This window comes from Varroa jacobsoni, unplaced genomic scaffold, assembly GCF_002532875.2.
Source record: "Varroa jacobsoni isolate VJ856 unplaced genomic scaffold, vjacob_1.0 scaffold_825, whole genome shotgun sequence".
Lineage (NCBI taxonomy): Eukaryota > Metazoa > Arthropoda > Arachnida > Mesostigmata > Varroidae > Varroa > Varroa jacobsoni.
The window spans coordinates 61,091-80,749 of NW_019213727.1; the positions used below are offsets into that span (position 1 = coordinate 61,091).

The 19,659-nt window shown below is 41.5% G+C and overlaps 2 protein-coding genes and 1 long non-coding RNA gene across 6 annotated transcripts in view; 1 reads left to right on the forward strand and 2 right to left on the reverse strand.

Moving 5' to 3' along the window:
- The window catches only part of LOC111264174 (uncharacterized), a 21,737-nt gene extending 11,047 nt beyond the window's left edge, over positions 1-10,690 (reverse strand). For both annotated transcript variants that reach the window (XM_022839844.2, XM_022839841.2), the window contains exons 1-2: positions 9,134-10,690; positions 1,367-1,652 (exon numbers count right to left, since the gene is read on the reverse strand). In XM_022839844.2, coding sequence (XP_022695579.1) covers positions 1,367-1,652; positions 9,134-9,166 — 319 coding nt within the window. In that variant the 5' untranslated portion in view covers positions 9,167-10,690. The remainder of the gene's footprint in view (positions 1-1,366; positions 1,653-9,133) is intronic.
- LOC111264179 (uncharacterized) overlaps positions 1-16,459 on the forward strand; it is a 20,727-nt gene extending 4,268 nt beyond the window's left edge. The window contains exon 2 of the long non-coding RNA XR_002682719.2: positions 14,531-16,459. This is a non-coding gene — a long non-coding RNA (uncharacterized LOC111264179). The remainder of the gene's footprint in view (positions 1-14,530) is intronic.
- Positions 16,023-19,546, reverse strand: LOC111264178 (uncharacterized). 3 transcript variants are annotated; one of them, XR_002682717.2, is made up of 6 exons: positions 19,296-19,546; positions 18,146-18,284; positions 17,872-17,970; positions 17,299-17,460; positions 16,576-17,079; positions 16,023-16,291 (listed from the first exon to the last, which is right to left on the reverse strand). XR_002682717.2 is itself a non-coding variant. In XM_022839855.2 (5 exons), exons 1-5 carry the CDS (start codon positions 19,329-19,331, stop codon positions 16,844-16,846), a joined length of 672 nt encoding a protein of 223 aa, XP_022695590.1. In that variant the 5' UTR covers positions 19,332-19,546; the 3' UTR covers positions 16,023-16,843. The 3 variants fall into 3 exon arrangements, 1 of the variants encoding a protein (XP_022695590.1); XR_002682716.2 differs by having other exon boundaries at positions 16,528-17,079; XM_022839855.2 differs by having other exon boundaries at positions 16,023-17,079.
- Between the last annotated feature and the right edge of the window lie 113 nt (positions 19,547-19,659).

Here is a 19,659-nt window from a genome sequence, read left to right on the forward strand (position 1 = left end):
TGCCCCATACATGAGGCAACGGACGCTTCACGGCTTGGACAAGCTCCTAGTGTTGAAGAAAGTAAGATAAGCGGTATTATGCTTGGATACACACTGATAGAACACCAATCTAGCAGTCTGCGTCGTAAAAATCGATAAAGAACTACTTCATATTAAGTCGGCCTGTCATTTTTTGTCTACTTAATTTACATAGCCGAAATGTGAATCGTAAATTTTTGGGATCAAAGTCAGTGGAACAGGACTATCAGCAACGACGAAAAGACGTTGTTGCGCTGTAGCACGTGACGCTGCTAAAGGTGCTGTGACCCCGATATTTAAGAAACTATATTGGCTGCTCCTGCCGCTACTGTGCTGCTATCGACGCTTGCCCGACGCGCGTCTTGACGTAGCTGTCCTTTTCTTTGACGCGCTACCGCCGACCGCCCGAACCGGGTGTAAATGCTCCGATTCTGTCAATCGGAGCTGTAGCGAAGACGTAAAGTGTCCGGAGTGGCAACGTTCGTACTTTAACAGACGACGGTATCTTTTACTATTTAGAAGCAAATTTATTTTTGGAACTTGACCTACGCGTATGGCCCTCTCGGGCTATTGGCATCAAGCAAAAAAGGCGGGAAGTAGATAAAAGTAATGTTTAGTTACTCTGACAGAGTTTTCATCGTTCGGACACCGAGCCAGCTTATCTGCAAACGAATGCGTAGCAGTCACGTGCGTGTTTTTATGTAGAAGAGATAACGATTTTACAAGCATTTGTGACATACCGTATGCGACAAAAACGGTGCTACGTCTTATGTATGGAACAGCTGTGGATTACTTTGAAAACCAAGAATTTTTTGAGATCTGTGATACTTTCCATATTTTTATTTATACACTATATGCAAATATTTTACTGTAGCATAGTAGCTTTTTTGGCTTGGTAACTGATGCATGCACTATATTTTTATCTAGAAGACTAAATCCGTTTACGGACGTTGGATCTTGCCTTTTAAAAATAGTCATGGTAGTATGGAGCGTTAGCTGTTTATTGAAGAAGTACCCTCAGTGGATTCGCATATTTTCTTCTGCTCGTGGTGATCCTGCATCGGTACTTGATTTAATACAATTTCGATGACGAAATAAACAACATATGTGTCTTTCTGTTGGGTGTATATTGATCCAAGGTCGAAGGGTTATAGTTTTTTGGAAAAAAATTTGAAATTGGTATAGACATATGTTAAACGCTTATGAAATCATGTTTTGGAGAGCTTTTGGCCAGGTGTTATAAATAAAAGTATTAAATTTTAGTGACCGTTACAACTTTAGTATGAAGCATTCATAGGCGCCATACGGCGATGGACAAGTAGCCAGTGCAAGTGTTTACGTAACTTACCCTTTTCATCGAGAATATCGAATAGTGTCTTCATTGACTGGACAAACTTCGCTGGTAGGCCTTCGTACGGCCGAGGATAACTAGGTGGCGCATTGCTGTTGTTAGTGGTTGATGTTGACGTTGTTGTTGTTAGGGTTTGCTGCTGGGCATTTTGCGCTAGGGGAACTTGAGATGAGGTAAGGGCCGGCGAAGCCCCCAAAGTTCCCAGAGGCGCCAGTGGAGGCCCGGGTTCCCCGGCGGTTCGACCTGCTTGCCGGCCCATCTCACCACCCACCTCTACCGATCCCTGAGTATATTGCAAAAAACGGGGAGTCAAATTAAAGAAAGTAAACGCACCACTAAAAATGTCTGTGAGTATAATGGGATCATGTAATCAAGTATTGATTAAGGTTTTCTATGCGTTTAAAGTTTCCTTGTTTGCTGAAACATGAGATGAGCGTCGTTAAGCATAAGTTCGAACATTCGGCTCCCGTATGGAACTTATTTTGTAACGTTAAAAAATTAGCTTGTACTACCGGTCTGGTATAGCTGCTCGGACAGGTCAAGGTATTTCGATGACATATTAATAATAAAGGATATGGACATCTTCTCATGTACGGTTGAGTAATAATTTTTTTGAAATCAAATGTTGACTTTATTGCATCTGTCTTATAGGTACAGCATGCTGGAACTATTTTGATCTACACCTTTTATAAGTATGCTTTGCAAGTACATTAATTTTTTTTCTGTGTGCTAATTAACATTTGTTCTACATGGCTTACAATACAACTGCAGCACAAGTTTATTTAGAAAGTGCAAGTGCAATAGCAAACAGGTATTTACCTAATTAAGTGAAGTTAATTTTGTTTAAGAATTCATTCCAAGTAAACTTCTTAACCAATACGTTATGCACGCTAGCTTACCTATCATAGTTTAGTTTATTATCAGCTCAACTTATTTTTAATTTTCTAATTAACCCCTTTTACATTGCGCCCCCGGACACCTACCCAAACTTATATGCAGCTCATAAACTGGAAAATTTAGAAGTGTGACGATGTGTCGCTCAAAATGCAGAGTAACATTTATGTTCATTCATTCTTTTTTTTCAGTTAGGCTTCATATTATTCTGTGAAATTAACTGTGACGAGTTCTTATTGTACTGCAGGTATACATGTGTATACATCCCAAATCTTCAATGCACACCAAACTAACTTAGTTTTGTAGTACAGATACGATTTAGGCAAGGTTTTTTGGTAAATCTGACTTTTTTCAACTGGCTTCCTGATCGATTTAGGCTGATCAGAGCTGAGCCGAAATTTTCTGTCGGTCCAAGTGAAGACGTATGCAGTAATCCCTTATACGCCAAAACAAACGGGTGAGCTCGGTTATTTTTTCTATTCGATGTTATAACAACTGACTAGATTTATGGATCAATTAGCTACACCTGCAGCTTGAACAAAAGACGCAGAATATGTAAGGAGGTAAGGTATAACGGTCTTCTGTAGCGATAAAAAAGCTAATTAGGTTAACCTAGCGACCTAAACGCCTCTTAAAAAGGCCCTAAAGGCGAAGCCAACAGACCGGCTGATAGATTTGGGTACTGTGGTCTCCGTGAACGTAGCGCTCCATAAGGTGGAGTTAATACGTCGAATTAGAATTCATGGCGGGCAATTTTGAATGAACTGAATGTAATTTATAGAATCATAATCATAATAATAGCGGCAAAATACCGAAACATTAAAATGAAAGACTACATTACATATGCATATAACACGTAAAGAATTAATTCACAGCAAATCGTAGCGCCTTACAGTATAAACTGTACACTAAGATATAAAGTGGTGCTATAGTTATTACCCTAAGAGAATTGGATCTATACAAGTATCAAACATCCACATGAACCGTACGCGTGGATCGAGTTTGGAAGAAAATCGCATTTAACTGGTGGCTGCTAAAAGTCGGTTGTTGGCCTTTGACCGGATAGGCAACCGAGCTCCGTCTGCATTGACAGTAGTATTACTAATCGATATACATCGATAATCTTTTGAGCAAGGCTCTACGTACAGACAGCAATTATATATGTATGTTCACTATTATTCATTCTCCCAGGATATTAATATTAAATATAGCGGACCCCCAGGTCGCAACAGCAGCTGCTGGCTCGTGTGTTTGCGCAACTATGAAGAAGGCGCGAGAAACCCTGAAGGGTTGCAACTGGAGAAGAGAAAGGATTTACTACCCGGGATTGCGTATATATGCAGTCGGAGCTTTACTTGAGCCAATCAAATGGTGAGAACAATTTTTGTTTGTCTCTGGCGACCGACAACGATGAAGGACTTTTTATTGTTCCTTTTTCGTGAATCTGAGGGAAAGCGAACAACTCACGATGGACGCAAACAAGGAATTGTGTTAATGAACAAAGCCTTGCTTAGGCTTACCTTTGCTTCAAACTCGCTATGGCCACTTCTTATTTATGACTGTATGAATATTTCCTTTGTTTTACGACAACGAGTGGTATTTTTATTATATTGTTCTACTGTACATAACATTTTCATAGAAAGGCTGTGTGTTTAATGTGTTATTTTATGTGGGCGGTATATAAACGTAGCTCATTTGGTTTTGGCTTTATTGTATATCACTACTCGGGACTAAAAGAGATAAGCTTGATAGAAATTAAATCTCAAATGTATAGGTATGTATCACTCTCTACGAAATAAAGGTTCGCATATATAGGTACAATGATGTACTTGTCCTGAATACAGGCTCAACACATTTAATTTTTGTCTCTAACGTCGGTGATGCTTAACAGGATTCGTCAAGGAATCCGTGTTATCACTCAACAGTAAATTTGTGCTGACACCTAGCCAAAAATGGAAGAAATCTTGTTGTGACTATGAAGGATATCTCAGCGGTTAGACTTTTCATTTATTTAGAGAAAATAGAGTCCGCAAAGTAGTTGTGTTTAAAACGTCACTTAATCAACCGGCTAAGATTATTACATGTCTCATTTATATGATGTAGATTTTTTATTTATCTCATTTATATCAAACAAATTATATGATACGACTTATAAAAGTTATCGATAAAAGACTGTGCTTCTACCTCCTCCTTTGATTGAGGGTACAAATGTTCACAACTCATTCAACCCGACTCATTTCGGCAGTTTGTTACTATAGTGGAATAAAGTTTCATGTATGCGTGACCCCAAGAGACGCGTGATCCGTGACTGCAGAGGCACAACTTACGTTGCACATCCAAATTTTGCAAGGCATAGTTCAATGAAGTAATGGGAGTAACACCACGCCTCAAAAAGTGTCCAATCGCCAACGATCACACAAAAACGGGAAAAAAATGGCACGCGAGTTACCATAAACCAGAGAAACATGAAAAAAAAAAATCTATTTAATTAGCTAACCTCTTAGTAAAGGAAAACAAAAGAATGCAAGCAAAATGGCTTCAGTCACGTTTTCTATACTAAAACTATATTAGTACACCTTAAAAACTCAGTCAGATTCCAATACGTTCAATACTGAGCTATTTATGGTAACTACACAAAAAACATTACAACCAGCCAGCGTTAGTCAATCACCCAACATGTACATATCGATCTAATGCCCAGAGCATAGTTTTTCCGAGTGCATGCAACACTCCGACTGAGCCACTTTCTAAATTACTCATTGGCTAACTACGCGCTCGTACAAAAGGGCTAAAATATTCACCGAAATGCCTAAATCGACTTTCGAAACTTCAATATTCAATATACGAAAGGCCTGAATGTCCCAATCTTCGTCCTCACGATATAACACTGTCTTGAGCTTTCGCTTTTCCGACCCTGCATCTATCTACTAATGAGAATAAATCCATTTACATAGCAAGACATCTGTTACATAGCAGGATATGTTTAGGGCTGATATATTAACCGAAGCTTCCTCCATACGAAAATTGAATGTCGTTAAAAACAAACGAAATAACGATGAGCCTATGTTTTGCCAAATAAGAGACAAGTCGGCAAACAATGATTGCACATTCATCCATTTCCGACCGTCGACCATTCGTTTTATTGGAGTGGCTTGAGAGGCGATCAGGTTGAATCTTATACTTATTTTTGCTATCAGTAGTGCAGCACGATATAATAGAATACCTCATCTATCAACACGAAAAAAGCGGTGCCTGTGACAAGCATCGACCAGGCAACAGCCCGACGTGCAAGTTATTTGCAGCTGAGTCGACTTTGTACGTATCGAGTATCACCGAATTGCCAAAACGATTGCTTCGCAGCCATCAAGGATGAAGCTTTTGATAGCTGAAAATTTCTGTTTCTGTTGCTTTTCCATGCGTAAGAAAAGCAAATGAACAGCAATAACCAAAAACTGGTAACCAAGCTCTAGCAATTATTTGGCGACGCGTAATACAGCGAAGCTTCGAGGAAGGGAAGCCAGCGGCGTGCAGGCTTCGGCCTCGGTGCCAGTCGTTGCAGTAGAAGCGTCGTTCAGCTTTTGCCAAGCATGTCCATCTATACGTTCGAACGGTTGTTCAGCGTCGAGTCAAAACAACAGCGACTTTCGTTCGTTAGGCGGGTGGCGGTCATATTGGGGTTCCGCTAATCAATTGCCTTGCCACGATACAGTTAGCTGCCGCTGCTGCGGCCACCAGCTCTTCTTTCGCCGTCGATCTTCCCGGGGGTTTAACTCCTCCTTCTCGTCCTTTCTTTTTTTCTTCTCCAACGCCTTCAGCCATAGCATTCTCCGCATCGACGTTTTCTTAGCGTCTCTTCGACGTTTCGTTCGAATTACGCTGGTTGTCGACTACTTTCTTAGACCGATATCGACAACGACTATAACCTCGATGCTGACGGCAGAGGCAAGTGGCGGGACTCTTCGCTACTTGCCGCTCGTTGGCACAGCGATCGGTCGATTTCATCGTGGCAAAACTGAGTCAAGCCGAGGGAGGGTTTTGAACCGCGGCTACTGCCACTGTTGTTGCTGCTGCTGCTTTGACGTTGTCGATCGACAGTATTAAACTAATGAAAGCGAGCGACGCTTTTGTAAAGAAAGATGAACGTATGACCGCTGCAGGAGCAGCACTAGTTCCGAGGCAGCAGTAACAGCGACGGGCAAAGATGAAAAGTCGAGGGAAGCCGCTGGTGCTGCTCATTCATCCACCGCCAGCGTCAAATGATGGGCCAGTATCAGTGAACGTCCTGCAGTGCCAGCCAACGTCAGAGTACAACAAGTTCGAAAATGCCGTATAAACTGGCTGACTAGCGTAACTTCGACGATAGCTACGGTACCGGCCACAATATTTGGCATCGGCAGCAGAACGTTGATAGTTGTAATGCAAAAGGCGTGTACATTTTTTTTCGGTGGTTTGACGTCAAGCGGCACTTTGCTGTCTATCTTTCCGTATTTTTGCAATTCTGCGTGCATTTCTTTATTTTCACCTTCCCGCCTTTCTCCCTGACTTCAACAGCGAGAGATTTAACCTATGGTGGTGGAACCGATGGCTGGGTGGTCAAATGCGTGTAGAAGACCCATATACATGGGTAGTAATATTTTTCGTAAATGTGAACTGTCTTTGTTTCACGAAAAATTCTAACGTATAATAAACTGCTTAAGATTAATTTACGGTTTGGCAAGACAGAGGAAACCCCTTATCGTGATCGCTCCTCTTTGACAACAGACCTTTTTTTCATTTTCCTATCCTGTACCCCTCGGTACGGGAAGAGTGTCGGAAGCATTGTTAAACTATTACCTCGAATTCATAACAGACTGATAAGTAAAAGGTTACAAAAGCGTGAAACATGGTTAAATAATAGTCAATACTTGACATTATCGACAAAAAACTATTTTCTAGTACTTGCTATAAAGGTTCAGCAGGGCAAGATGAATATATCTTACAATACAAATTGTTACAACAAACAATACAAAATGTTGTCTAGAAACTGTAGGCGGCTTTGGATAAGTGGATCTGGCGGGACGCTCATGGAGTGACATAAGTTTACAGTCGGTTCACATACTGGTCTGCTTGAAAGCGAAGAGCAGATACATTAGATTGTATGGAAATTCTGAACTAATAAAATCACAATAATTGTCGATTTATAATTAGCCGGAGCTTCAATAGGATCCACCTTGTCCATACTGTGTTACGGACTAATTGAAAGTAAAGCTTTCAGGGTCCTTCGAAGCATTTTCGTTAGAAATCCCTTACGGAAGACAATTAGATGAATCTATACTTTAAAATTAGCCTAGTTCGTTAGGGATCCGGTCATTAGCTATTCCAGATTGTTAGTCAAACCTAGTTATGCGATAGTTTTGAATGGGGGCACATCCCCGCCAGTTTATTTTCGAACAAAGATGTGGGCTCAAGCAAATTATTACAAAGGCTTTATGGAGCATAGAATCTGCTTAACGTCGTCTGTTAGGAGTTGTCGCCCTTACTATCCTTGAAGCTGATCGGATTTATTAGTTCACTTATTTTTCCCCAATATAGTTACCCCATGCTTACTAGCGCATGTTTGGTCTTTTGTCAAACACCAAACGTACTTTGTTCGTACTAGTGGACAAGTGGACAAGTTAGGTGCCACACTACCGCATGGACTTTCAAAAAAAAGATTCCCTATATGTCACATCAACGGTAAGCTATACGGGTCCGACCTGCTACATATCGGCGTTGTTACGTGATATCGTCTTCTCTGCTATAAAAGTTAGCACTTCACGATTATGTAATACTTTTTAACATCATTTTTTGATCTAGCGCAGAATAGAACAGGCTGATGGAGCATGGGCTGTTTCGGCTAAGGGGCAAGTTCAGGATTCTCTCATTTGCATAATTATGAACACTTGTACCATATGTCCTTCGCTCGAAATTTCCATTGGTGCGCTAAAGATATTATTGTTCTCCCGTTATGTGGCCTCTTACGGAAGGGAGTCACATGAATCGCTCTGGGCGAATCATTGATTTGTTGCCCTTGTATCAGCTCACAACACGGCATTAACACAGCTACTGAAATTATGTTTATGTTTATCCTCATATTTATGTGTTCAAGCCTTTATGAATAATGTATCTGATTGGGATTTTTACTTGATTTTGCTAACTTTTGTTAAACTATACTGTCAAGCTACATCTGTAGCTGCGAGGAACAGTACACAACATCTGCTGAGCTGTCTCTCGCTGGGGCGGTCGTATGATGATTTGAGGGACAGGCGATTTTCGGCTTTGCCAGAAATCTGCCGTGGGTGTCCCGTCTTATGTGACGGACGACCGACATGATATCGAACAGAGATATAACAATTGCATAACAAAATCTGAATTTAGTGCGGCCAGCTAAGTCCTAGCAAAATCAATTTGGCATTGACAGTTGTTGAGCTAATGAAACAGCCGTACTCATGCATTAAAATCGTTGCATCTAAATGTTAAATAATATAATTTACTATATGTTAATCATGACAAAGGAGCAACAGGGCACGTACGCAAGCATATCGATGGTAATTTTTCAATATTTAGTTCCATTTAATAGTACGCTTACAGTCTCAATTTGTTTTATTACAATGTAAACATAAGCGGCCAGTTCCAAATCACTCTGAAGAGCACCTGAAAACGATGAGTGCTTACATGGACACATCTTCTGGCAGCATGATGTCTAATTTTATTAAAGAGAGTATTTGTTGACTTACAGTGAAATGGCGTACACGGTAATATGTTTTCCGCTATCCTATAAACTCTATAAAAAAAAAAATCTGACACTTTACTCCTATAATTGAGCGGTGAAAATTATCCTCTATTACTCACAACTTCATTCTCATTCCCTATAGAGATTTGCATATCACACGATGTTGTAGAGCTACATCATCCGTTTACAATACACCTGCTCACATAATTATACACACATGCGAAAATTAGTGAGCATAATATCCAGCGACAGATAGCGGCAATAGCGGGTAGTATTCAAACGTCGCAGCTTCATTAGCCAACGCTATCAAAGTCTAGCACAGTATGAAATAACAATTACTTCTCCTAAACTGTCCTTTTTTTCTAATCCTTCGATAGCCATATGGACAGTCGTGCAGCTTATGGTAATGCCTATCATGCACTGCGGACGGAGCAACGGGCAGGACTAAGCCCGCGCAATCACGAGCCACTTGCCGCTACTAAAACATAGATGAATATAACTGAAGACTGAGCATGAATCTCTAATCCTGACGTAGCAGTGCGAGCTTTCCTGCTCTCGTAAGGTTTCGTTCTGTAGCCTTCGCGGTTTATTCCTTGCTCAGTCCCTCTTGGGGATTCGTTTCTCCAGCGAGCGTCTTATTCCTTTCACAAACGAGCTTCGCACACAAAAACAATCACACTCCTTCACAACATTCTGAGCTATTCGGCACTTAATGCTCCTTTATTATGCTTTTGTAATATCATCTTGATGGTAGAGTTGATTCGAGGATCCTTCTAGACGCACCGAAACTGATGAGTGAGTTGCAGCACTCTAAACATCCTCGCCGTCGTTTGACGTTGGAGTTTGTTCGATTGGCCAAGATCGAAGCAGCAGCGGCAGAAGCAGCAGCAATAGCGGTAGTATTAGCTGATCAGAATCCTAAACGTAAAGTCTCTCAAAAATCCATGTTCAGCCAAAGGTGCAACAGCTCACTGGAGCTCTCCTGTTACTCACGTCTCCCTAATCCCTACTCAAACCTACACAATCACAATATCATTAGTATTATCCGTCGCTTTCGAACACACTGACGGGCGTCCCTAGCACGATAATACTTCTATTCTTCCCCTCGATTAGATTTGAGCGCCTGCCCCCGGTTGAGGTCCCCCACCAAAATAGTTGTTTTGTTTTCTTTGCTTCTATATTGGGTTAACACAAAAGCCGCCTGCCGTTGGCGACGTCTGTATTGAAACTGTGGTCCATCAGCAAACAACTGCGGAGCAGCAGATTCGCTGATTTCGGTGGTCTTTGACGGCGGCAGCGGCAGCAGCAGCAACATTTGGCTGCAACGGCCAATGTCTTTCTATTTCTGCTTCAGCGCCAGCGTTCACTAGAAGACCCGCCAGTACCAACGAACGACAGCAGCCCTCTTTCTTCAGAGGCTAACGCAGCGTCTTGTCCGGTTTTGCGACCGGTTCGGCGCCACCCGAAAGGAGAACGAGTGAGAAACGTCGAAAGCTAAGGAAAGGACGCAACCAAAGCAACAAAATAAGAAGCGTGGCGGCGGCAGTTGTCGCTGAACAAAAAATGTTGCCGAGCAGGCGAGGAGGGCTCGGTCATGGCATGGGCTGACGGCGACTTTCTGGTATGCGACGTTCGACACCTCGCTCGGCGCAGAAGTGCCCCACCAGTAGCGAAATGCCAAAAGCGCACGGGTATTTGCCAAGCACGTCGATTCGGTATTTAGTGGCTCGACGGCAGATCGACTGGCAAGTTGTGTTGCTTCGCCTAGTTTTTCTCTTTTCTGCCATGCTAGATACTGGGTCGACTTGACCCTTGTCGAAGGCATTGGCGCTCAACCAGCTCCGCCGGTGAGCGCCGCTGACAGGTCCGACATGCCCTCACTACGCTGCCACTTCGATGCCTCGCATCTACCTGTCCATTCTTCTGTCAGTCAGAAGAAGAAAAACAAGTGTGTGGACCGAAGTGGGTCGCCGGACCCCAGCCGCGCTCACTGGTTCTGTTACATCGTCTATTCATCAGTCGCTCGGCGCTTATAACGCTGCTCACCCGCACTGATTTGGTTCACCCCGCTGGTAGGCTCACCCGATACCGCTCAGTCAACCAAACGCAGCCACGGCCAAAGTCGAGCACATCGAGGGTTGATTTCCTCACCGGCAAAATCCATCCCTATTGTTCGGCAGGGTAGGAAGCGACCTCGCGGCGTTCGTCCATGCCGAGATTTTCCCTACAGCTTTTTTTGGCCTTTTAGTCCTTGCTTTGCTTATGCTTGTCTACCCTATCCCAGGTTGCTGTCTATGTCTGCCGGTCGCCTATCATCTTCCTTGGCTGAAGAACCACAATAACATTAGCGAAAATGTGCCGGTTCCTCGCGTCTACACGCGTCTCAAACTGCATGAGATGCCAGAAGAGAGCAGGTCAGACCTGCATCGTTACTGTGCCAAGCGACGTGTGCGCTTGCACACTTTGGCAGCACAGCAGTGACAGAAGCAGTCTTGTCGCGCACACAACAAGTACAGTCTGGCAAAAAACGTCCGTAAAGCGGTTGTTGGCCATTGTTCACAACTTTATGGTGTAATTGTACTGACGCAATAGGCTTTCCTCAGCCTGCCCAAGCTTTCTTTTTTTCGTCCTTCTCCCTCAGAACTCGCGCAAGTACCACAGATAATATTATTGTACTTTTCAGACTCATTTTTTGTTAACAGCAGCGGCAGGCGATGAAGGGTTGCTTTGATATCATAAATCGTGTCGTGTGGCTCTCCGTTCGCTGGTGCTCCCGTTACTGCCGCCGCTGCTGCTTTAGGCATTACTTCTAGGCATTAGTTCTGTCGTCTTCATACTTCGGGCATTGCGGCTTCGGACCACGCTCGTATCTACAGCTTTCTTGGAGCGGCTCCTACGAGTGGAACAACGAGTAGCCTCCACTGTAGACTCGAACTGCTAGTAAACGACTGTACACGACTCGACACTTGCTGACCTCGCCATTTTTGGATAACGTTACTGGCTCCAACCAGAGTTTCATCTTCGCAGACCTCCGGTTTCGCTAACCATGTTTCACTGTCAGCCAGCGCGATAAAGACTATTCTCGTTGCTTCTCGCTTTCGTCAAAAAGAATCAAGTGGAGATAGAATTCTCAGATTTTATGAAAGAAATCAAATTACTTTTAGCGACCAATGGGCCGGGCGCCGGGCCCTTAGCCTGCTCCAAAACTAGCAAAACCACCGTCAGTTGGTGGTAACTGGCAATTATTATAACATGACTATTATCCACCAGATATCAGAGAAATTTCTGCTTAAGAGTCTGTTTCAGCTTGATTCCTACGTTCTATAAGTGTTCTTTTTCGCGCAGCATCCTTCTTTGTGCGGAGCTAGTCGTAAATATGCGGGTGCCCGGTTTTGCGGCTAAACCTTCCAGCCAGTCGTCTAAACCAGGAGTTGCATGCGCGATATACTTCTTTTTGCCAAGTTTTATAGAACCAGGTCTTTAGTCAGGTAGACAAGACACTTTCTTAAAAAATATTGCTAGCGGTGCTGCCGTTTGTGCTCGTGCTGTCTCTGCTTACCCTCAACGAAGAAGTCGGTTGAGACGTTCTTGTTATGGTTTGGTAACGGTCGGCTTGATGTCGATATTATTTTTCCGCTAGCGGCGATTATCAGAGAGACCGCTGATGCTTCGCGGATGATTCCGTTATGTTTAAAAGGCGTCAGTTGTAGGAGCAAAGGTAACGGCGGATAACTGAACTAAGCGAAGTCGAGACAACGGTCCACGACGGCTTTCGGTCTTTCTAGACGTCGAATTTTGGAACTTCATGCTCCAACAGCGGCGGCGACACCACAAACATTTAATGTATTTCTCGTTAGTCAACACCATATTCGTTGAGATAGAACATGCACAAGCATTAACGATATATGAACATATTCCCATGCGTGTTATAAGTCAGGGGCTACAACTTGCTCGGGGAGATCAGACATGTTAATCTACATATTCAAGTGAGGCTAACGGTGCAGCTAGGACTAGCTGTAATTTGTGGCTGTTAGATGACATAAGCATCTCCCTAGACGTCCATACTATGGCATGACCGTACCGGATTCTGCAGAGCTTTGTTTACTGAACCCCAACCCCAACATGAATATTTATTGTAGCGATTTCGCGCATGCAATACGCTTCTCAATCCAACCGGCGGGTTTCTGCGTGGCAGGCTTTAATTTAACCAAGTCCACAACACCACTCGTCTTCGTGGTGGTACAGTGACAACGAACATTTAGCTCAGAACGTATGAAATTCCAGCTTTCTTATCTTAATATCTAAACTTTCTTATCATAAACGGAAATGCAGGAGCATCGCAAACTGTTCCAGTTAAGTTGCACTCGAATTGCTTTGTTTTCACCAGGTACTCTGAAGATATATAGACAGGGACACCTGACTCAAGGAGACTCTATCACACTGTGTGAGGTCAACTAACACAACTCTTGAAGAAGAAGTTCTTTATTTTATGCAGTATTTATTGATTTTCATGAAACTTTTAATTCTAACCCAAAAAGCACAGTTCTACTGTACTGTGTTTCAGAATATTCTCTACTCCTTTGAAAAAATCCAATGTTGGTTGACATGACTTCATAGAAGATGACATTTTCTTACAAACGGACAGGGCGGGCTCAGGAAAATGGCCTAAGCCTATAGAACCCGAGCTACAGAGGCCTCTTATGGCCGGGCGACTTCGAGGGAATCGCAGAAAGTTAAATGTTTAGCAAAGCACTAATATATACCGGTTATCACGACAGAACCTAAAGTTTATACAGAAATTAGTTCTTGAAATTACCTTAGAAGAACGAAAGCATAATCAGTATTGTAAAAAGACAGGAACCTTTGCATTCCTGTCGAAAGCTTCATGTACATGTGACATTATCATACCAAGTAACGGACCATTCTTTACAGAGCATACGGGCGCAGAGTGCAAAGAGCACCTTTACGGTACTATTTGAATTATTAATGCTACACCACATTTTCATTAGGTTATTATATTTGAGTACTAGCGGTAAGCTACTACTAGAAAAACATTTTTTTTTTACCTTACTCCTTAATATATGCAAGTTAGTTGCTGAAAGTGAGCCATGTCTAGTGGAACGTAATTATTATTCTAGCTCTTAGTTGACAGCTATTCACCTTTATAAAGTAGCGTTTCTGTACGGTGTCACTAAGTGAGGGCGTTCTTACGGGACATTGTGGCCTGACTTCGAACGCGGACACAAATACACGGTTCGTCTCGTGGTAGGAACTCGTTTGATGGAATGCCTAGCGGCGATACCGGACGTAAAACTCGGAACATCAAGGCGAAAGCATTCAAGTTAAACAAGCATACGACCCATCGACAGGTCGATGAGCAGTGATGAGGCAATGGGACACGATACAAACCTGCAATGGCCAAGCCATTTTGTGGCTGATGCTTAGTCTCTCTCATGAGAATAATCTGTTGTTTTTCCACACATTCGTTACGATAGATCGCATATGTCTTCTTCCAGGACACTTTGAACAATTCCGTAGCCTAAAGGCATCCTGGGCACAGCGGGCAAGGCAGTAGTTGTAGTCAATCCGTAGACGATACCTTCTGGCGCAGAAAATCGGAGATTACAAGATGTCGACGAGATGAAGCAAGTAGACCGCAACATCAATCGAGTTTCCTATTAGGAGGACCTCATCAGCCCGCTCCAGGAGCTTTTTTTGAGCTCAATGTCCGATAAACATTTATTCCTTTGGACAAGCAATGGTACTAAGAGAACGTGGAGTTTTAAAATGAGGTGATTTTTATTCTATTCTAGTTCCTAGTTGATGCTCAACCGGACGGAACGCAATTTTTTATATTAAATTTATTCGATAGCATGCGTTACAACGTTACTAACTAATATCTAGCACAGGTAACTAAGAGAAATAATTATCTAAATTAGTATAACAGAAATATCTATGTTTAAAGTACAAACAATTCAAAGAGCAATGTGATTTTAATAAACACCATAAGAATGGCAAATAACAAACACTTAGCATGCGGGAATATCAGAAGTTTTTACTAAGTCTCTACGATCTAAAACTAGTGAGCATTACAAAGTAGACCTTTGAATAAAATATAAAGTCACGATTTACAAAGGCTGCTTAGTACGGCATCATTATGATTAACGACTGGATGAAATAACTCTAAGAGAACCGAAGGTAGAAAAGTGCAAAGAAAAAAAGATACAAAGCGCTTGCTGAATGGAATCGTTTTGGACTATGGAGGTCTGCAATTGTAACAGTATAGGTTTGTCCTGAAATGTTCGCAAGTAACATCGGAATTGAATAGCTGTAGTGCAATAGTGAAGCATTAACAAAGCATTGTAATATTGGTGCTGGCCATGAGAAGTAAAACGAAATGACGTTAAAGAATTAGCTAGATGATGGTGGCTACAGAAAAACCTAGCAGAAACCAAGCAGAAATGGGCCTACTGCGTAAGAGCACGGCATGTATTTTGGTGGTAATTATAATAGGCGTATGAATTACGTGTTACCCACGGAAATCGATTATGAAAAATAAGATGGTTATGAGAAACATTTTTAGATATTAACTGCTAAACACTGCTAAAAAATTGACATAGTCATGAATGATTGTTTAAAACCTTTTCCTAAAGACAGTGGAAAGAAAGTGCTTTGATTATTGGTGCTTCATTGATTAAAACAAAACTCGATCGACGTTATTTCTTATTATAACGACGTTATTATAAACAAAAAATTTAATGTTAGCACCAAATATCTTATGAATAAGCCTTTCTTACCAAATACTACTCAGCAAATCTAATATAAAGGTTATGACAAGCTTGCCAAACCGTTGTACCTATCTGTTCTCACAACAACAAACAAGTATCAACTGGACCATATAACCACGCTCACCTAGCGAAAGTTAAATCTATCCAAAGCATTAACCTTATGTCTTATATTGTCTTAAACGTTTTATGTTGCTGTACGTAGACAGACTTACTCAAGATCTCTCACTATATGGCGTCGGCAGATGACCCGGCAGGTTTTATTTAATACGAATTGCAAGTTAATACTTAGGAAAAGCGTTTGATGTAGTTTTTATTACTTTAGTCTGGAACGCTGCGTGCTCAACTTTAACTATATGACACTCTACATAAATCATGTTTTGCCAAAAAAATACCCAACCTTTGAACCTACCAAGCACACTGTATGATGTGTATTGCCGATGCACGCCTCTACCATATAAAGTTGCTTAGGTGCGACTTCCTACAAAATAACTGAAATCAAATAAACTGATTCAAATCAATTTCTTCATAAATATGAGTCATACAATAAACAAAAAAAACTGGGTTGGGACATAAATATTATTATTACTCTTTATCAAAGTCACACTTCTACAGATCTTTTTCGAAAGGGCGCAGTAAGGATTAAAGAAGATATATAATGATATTTTTTTGGTGCGATACTTTGTTACAACGCTATCCTTTTTGTTCGCCTATTTACACTGACGTACCTTCCTATATTAACTACAGAGTTGATATTTGTAGCTCATTATACAGACCCAGGTACATCTTTATGGCGGGGTGCGAGACACCATTGGTGAAATCTCCTTGTTCATATGTGCTCAACTATTTCAGCCTTAGTTTTACGTGATCTTTTGGTTTTCTCGCTTCCTTCTGTTGGTTACAACCGTTTTTTTGGTACGACGAAGAAGGAGAAAGATCTTTGTCAGTCGTTATAACCGAGCCGTCGCCAAGTGAATTTTGTTGATTGCCTCGTAAAAATAGGTGAAGTTAGACGAGGCGTGATTATCATATGAGAGCCGCCCTTCATTCTTCACCTGCTACCAATTTGGCCAGAGCACGCTCCTTGCACAGCTGACTAGGTATCTTCGATTCTTTGTTTTGAATGTCATTGCGGGCTCCATATTTGAGCAGAAGTAGAACTGCGGGACGAGAGCCCTCTTCGCAAGCCAAATGTAGCGGCGTATTGCCATAGCGATCAGCCTTATTCACGTCGGAAGTTGATACATAAGTCAATAGCAATTCCATAACCGCGACGTTTGCTGTGGATCGAAGAGAGTTAACCAAAAAACCACAACGTCCATTCATTTACAACGTTTCAACAATCTTAATTAACTAATTACATTAGTATGTCAAGATATGTTTATTGCCAAAATTCAAATGGTTCAAACGAGTAGAACAAAACCGACCGATACAACCATAATGATTTAACGAAAACAGCTAATTCAATGTATTAAAGTTTTGGTAGATCTGTTGCTCACCTTTTAAAGCAGCCCGATGAAGCGGGGTCGAACCGATGTTGTCCTGCATCGCTGATAAACTGCCATTCTGAAGTAATTTTCGAGCAATATTGACGAAACTTTTACTTGCTGCATAATGAAGTGGGCTCTGACCAGTCGCGTTGCGATGATTTACGTCACATCCTTCAATAAAAAAATACAAAATACAGAAAAACAAATAGGTAAGTCCCAGTCAATGTTCAGTATCTTCTCTGTTATAATGTGAATGAAATCTTAGATCCGGTGTATTTTAGCAATGCATTTCTTAAATCTAACAGAATTCAACAGTTATCAACATTATAAGCCAACTCAAATAGCATCAGTCGAGGCTAAATCCATGATGTTATCAAATGCGACATAGAGTCTTCCTCCAAAGGGTTGGTTATGTGTGAGGTTTTTTTAAGCTGGCTTCTATAAAAATTGTCTTCTTTTGATAGCATAAGTTGCTTTGTTGTTGTAGCTTCGAGGCTGTGAGTTTAAGATTTCTGTACGTTAATAGAGCTATCTTTAAAGAACTGTTTTAACTATGATCAAGATGGTACATATTAACCATACCCTTTGCGATGAGCAAGTGTACTACATCTTCAAGGCCAACGGAACACGCTATCATCAACGGAGTCCATTCGTTATCGTCTGGAAGGTCGACCGGTGATCCTAAATAAACACCACAAGGAAAAAAAGACAACAATTTATATATAGGTAAACGTCAATACAGCTTCGGAGTAACGCTTGAACTGTTATATTCTCGAATGTTTTCGTAGTTACATCCTTAGAACGACTTATATTTTTATCGCGTAAGGCTATTCGATTGTTCCTTTTTGCCACCAACCTGCTTCAATCAGGAGATTAAAGGCTTCAAGGCGTCCACCAGAAATGGCCCAATGCAACGGTATCCTGCCGCAAGTATCTGTCTGCTTCACTGCCTGCGGATCTTTTGACAGCCGTTCACGCAGCGTATCGACGCGGCCCTGTTTTCAAAAATACTCGCACTTTTAATGCCTAGATCATTATTTATAATATCAGATCGATATGATCTTATCGATTTAGGCCTGGTCGGCCCCTCGAACTGCGGAAGGCGGCCAGTATCGCCGGTAAACGATTGTAATACTATATATTATACATACTGCCACAAAACCTGTATATATTCAATTGATTGCAATAGTAGACCGCGACATGTAAGTTAAAATTAACCTCGAGTTGGGTCTTTGTATTTAGAAGTGTCGAGTAAGCTGATAATAGATTGAAGACCACTTTAGAAGATCTAACCGGGATTACGTTCAGGATAACATGTTAATAATAATATAACGAGGTATCATTTAGCGTAATAGAATTTACCGTCAATATAATGGACCGCAGCGTTCCATAGAGAGCAGTAAGACCTGAGGTACAGTTTCGTAACTTACACCATCTGTACGATATTTGAGCATAATAATGGGCTTATGCTTTATGGATGCGAAATAGATATAGGACGCAGGTAGCTATGGGTCCTATAAATAAAATGTTTTCGTTTGCCTCGTTTAACTGTACCTAGTGCAGCCGATTGATGCCTGGTCGATGTACGTCACTTGACCAATTTGTTAGAATGCTGCATAAGATTGAATAAAGTGTGTCATAATCAAAAACGTTAAGTCATTCAACATGAATACGGTAAGCATGAAACAGCCGTCGTGGACTAACTGATTGACTAGTAGGAACACCGCGACGATCATTTAAACCACGTAGCACTTTCTATGCAGTTCTAATGATTTGACAGCGAATAGTACTCAACTCAGATACCAAAAGAATGGCCATTTAGATTTTGTATATAGCTGCAAATTTATCAAGGTATTAGGCAGGTGTTTAGGTATAGCTTAATAACAATCAAACAAATAAATATATTTTCCACGATCATCTGAGTTACCGTACTATGTATGCTAAAAACTAAATACTGTCAGCTGTTGCTGACTTCAGCCGAGCCACAAGTAAACGAAGGCACGTACCTCATATGCCATATTACACACTGCATCGTCGCTCATTTTCGTTGAGAAACTGCGCCGTCCTGATGCTAGTAGATCAACAGTATGACTTTTTCATGGACAGTGACTGCAATGTGCTTACGACACACACCACTGACGACCAAATACAAACAATATTTCGACTTGTCTTCAACTTAACTCTCCTTGTGCCTGCAACGATACACGATTCAAAAGACTACGGACAGAATCAGCCTCTGTTTTGTTTGCCTCTCTCGCTTCTTCCTCATGACGTTTTATCTATAGAAGCTTTCATAGAAGCTTAGTAGCCTGGAATAAGAGCGGCCAGGAGTACATTTTTTGCCTATTAAGATTTTAGTAAAGTGTTTGA

Coding starts and splice junctions, on each gene's coding strand:
- LOC111264178 (XM_022839855.2), bottom strand. CDS start 19,331: ATGAGCGACGATGCAGTGTGTAATATGGCATATGAG. Junction 18,285..19,295: donor TGTGTAATATGGCATATGAG/GTACGTGCCTTC, acceptor TTTTGAAAACAG/GGCCGCGTCGATACGCTGCG. Junction 17,080..17,298: donor TCATCGGGCTGCTTTAAAAG/GTGAGCAACAGA, acceptor TTCGATCCACAG/CAAACGTCGCGGTTATGGAA.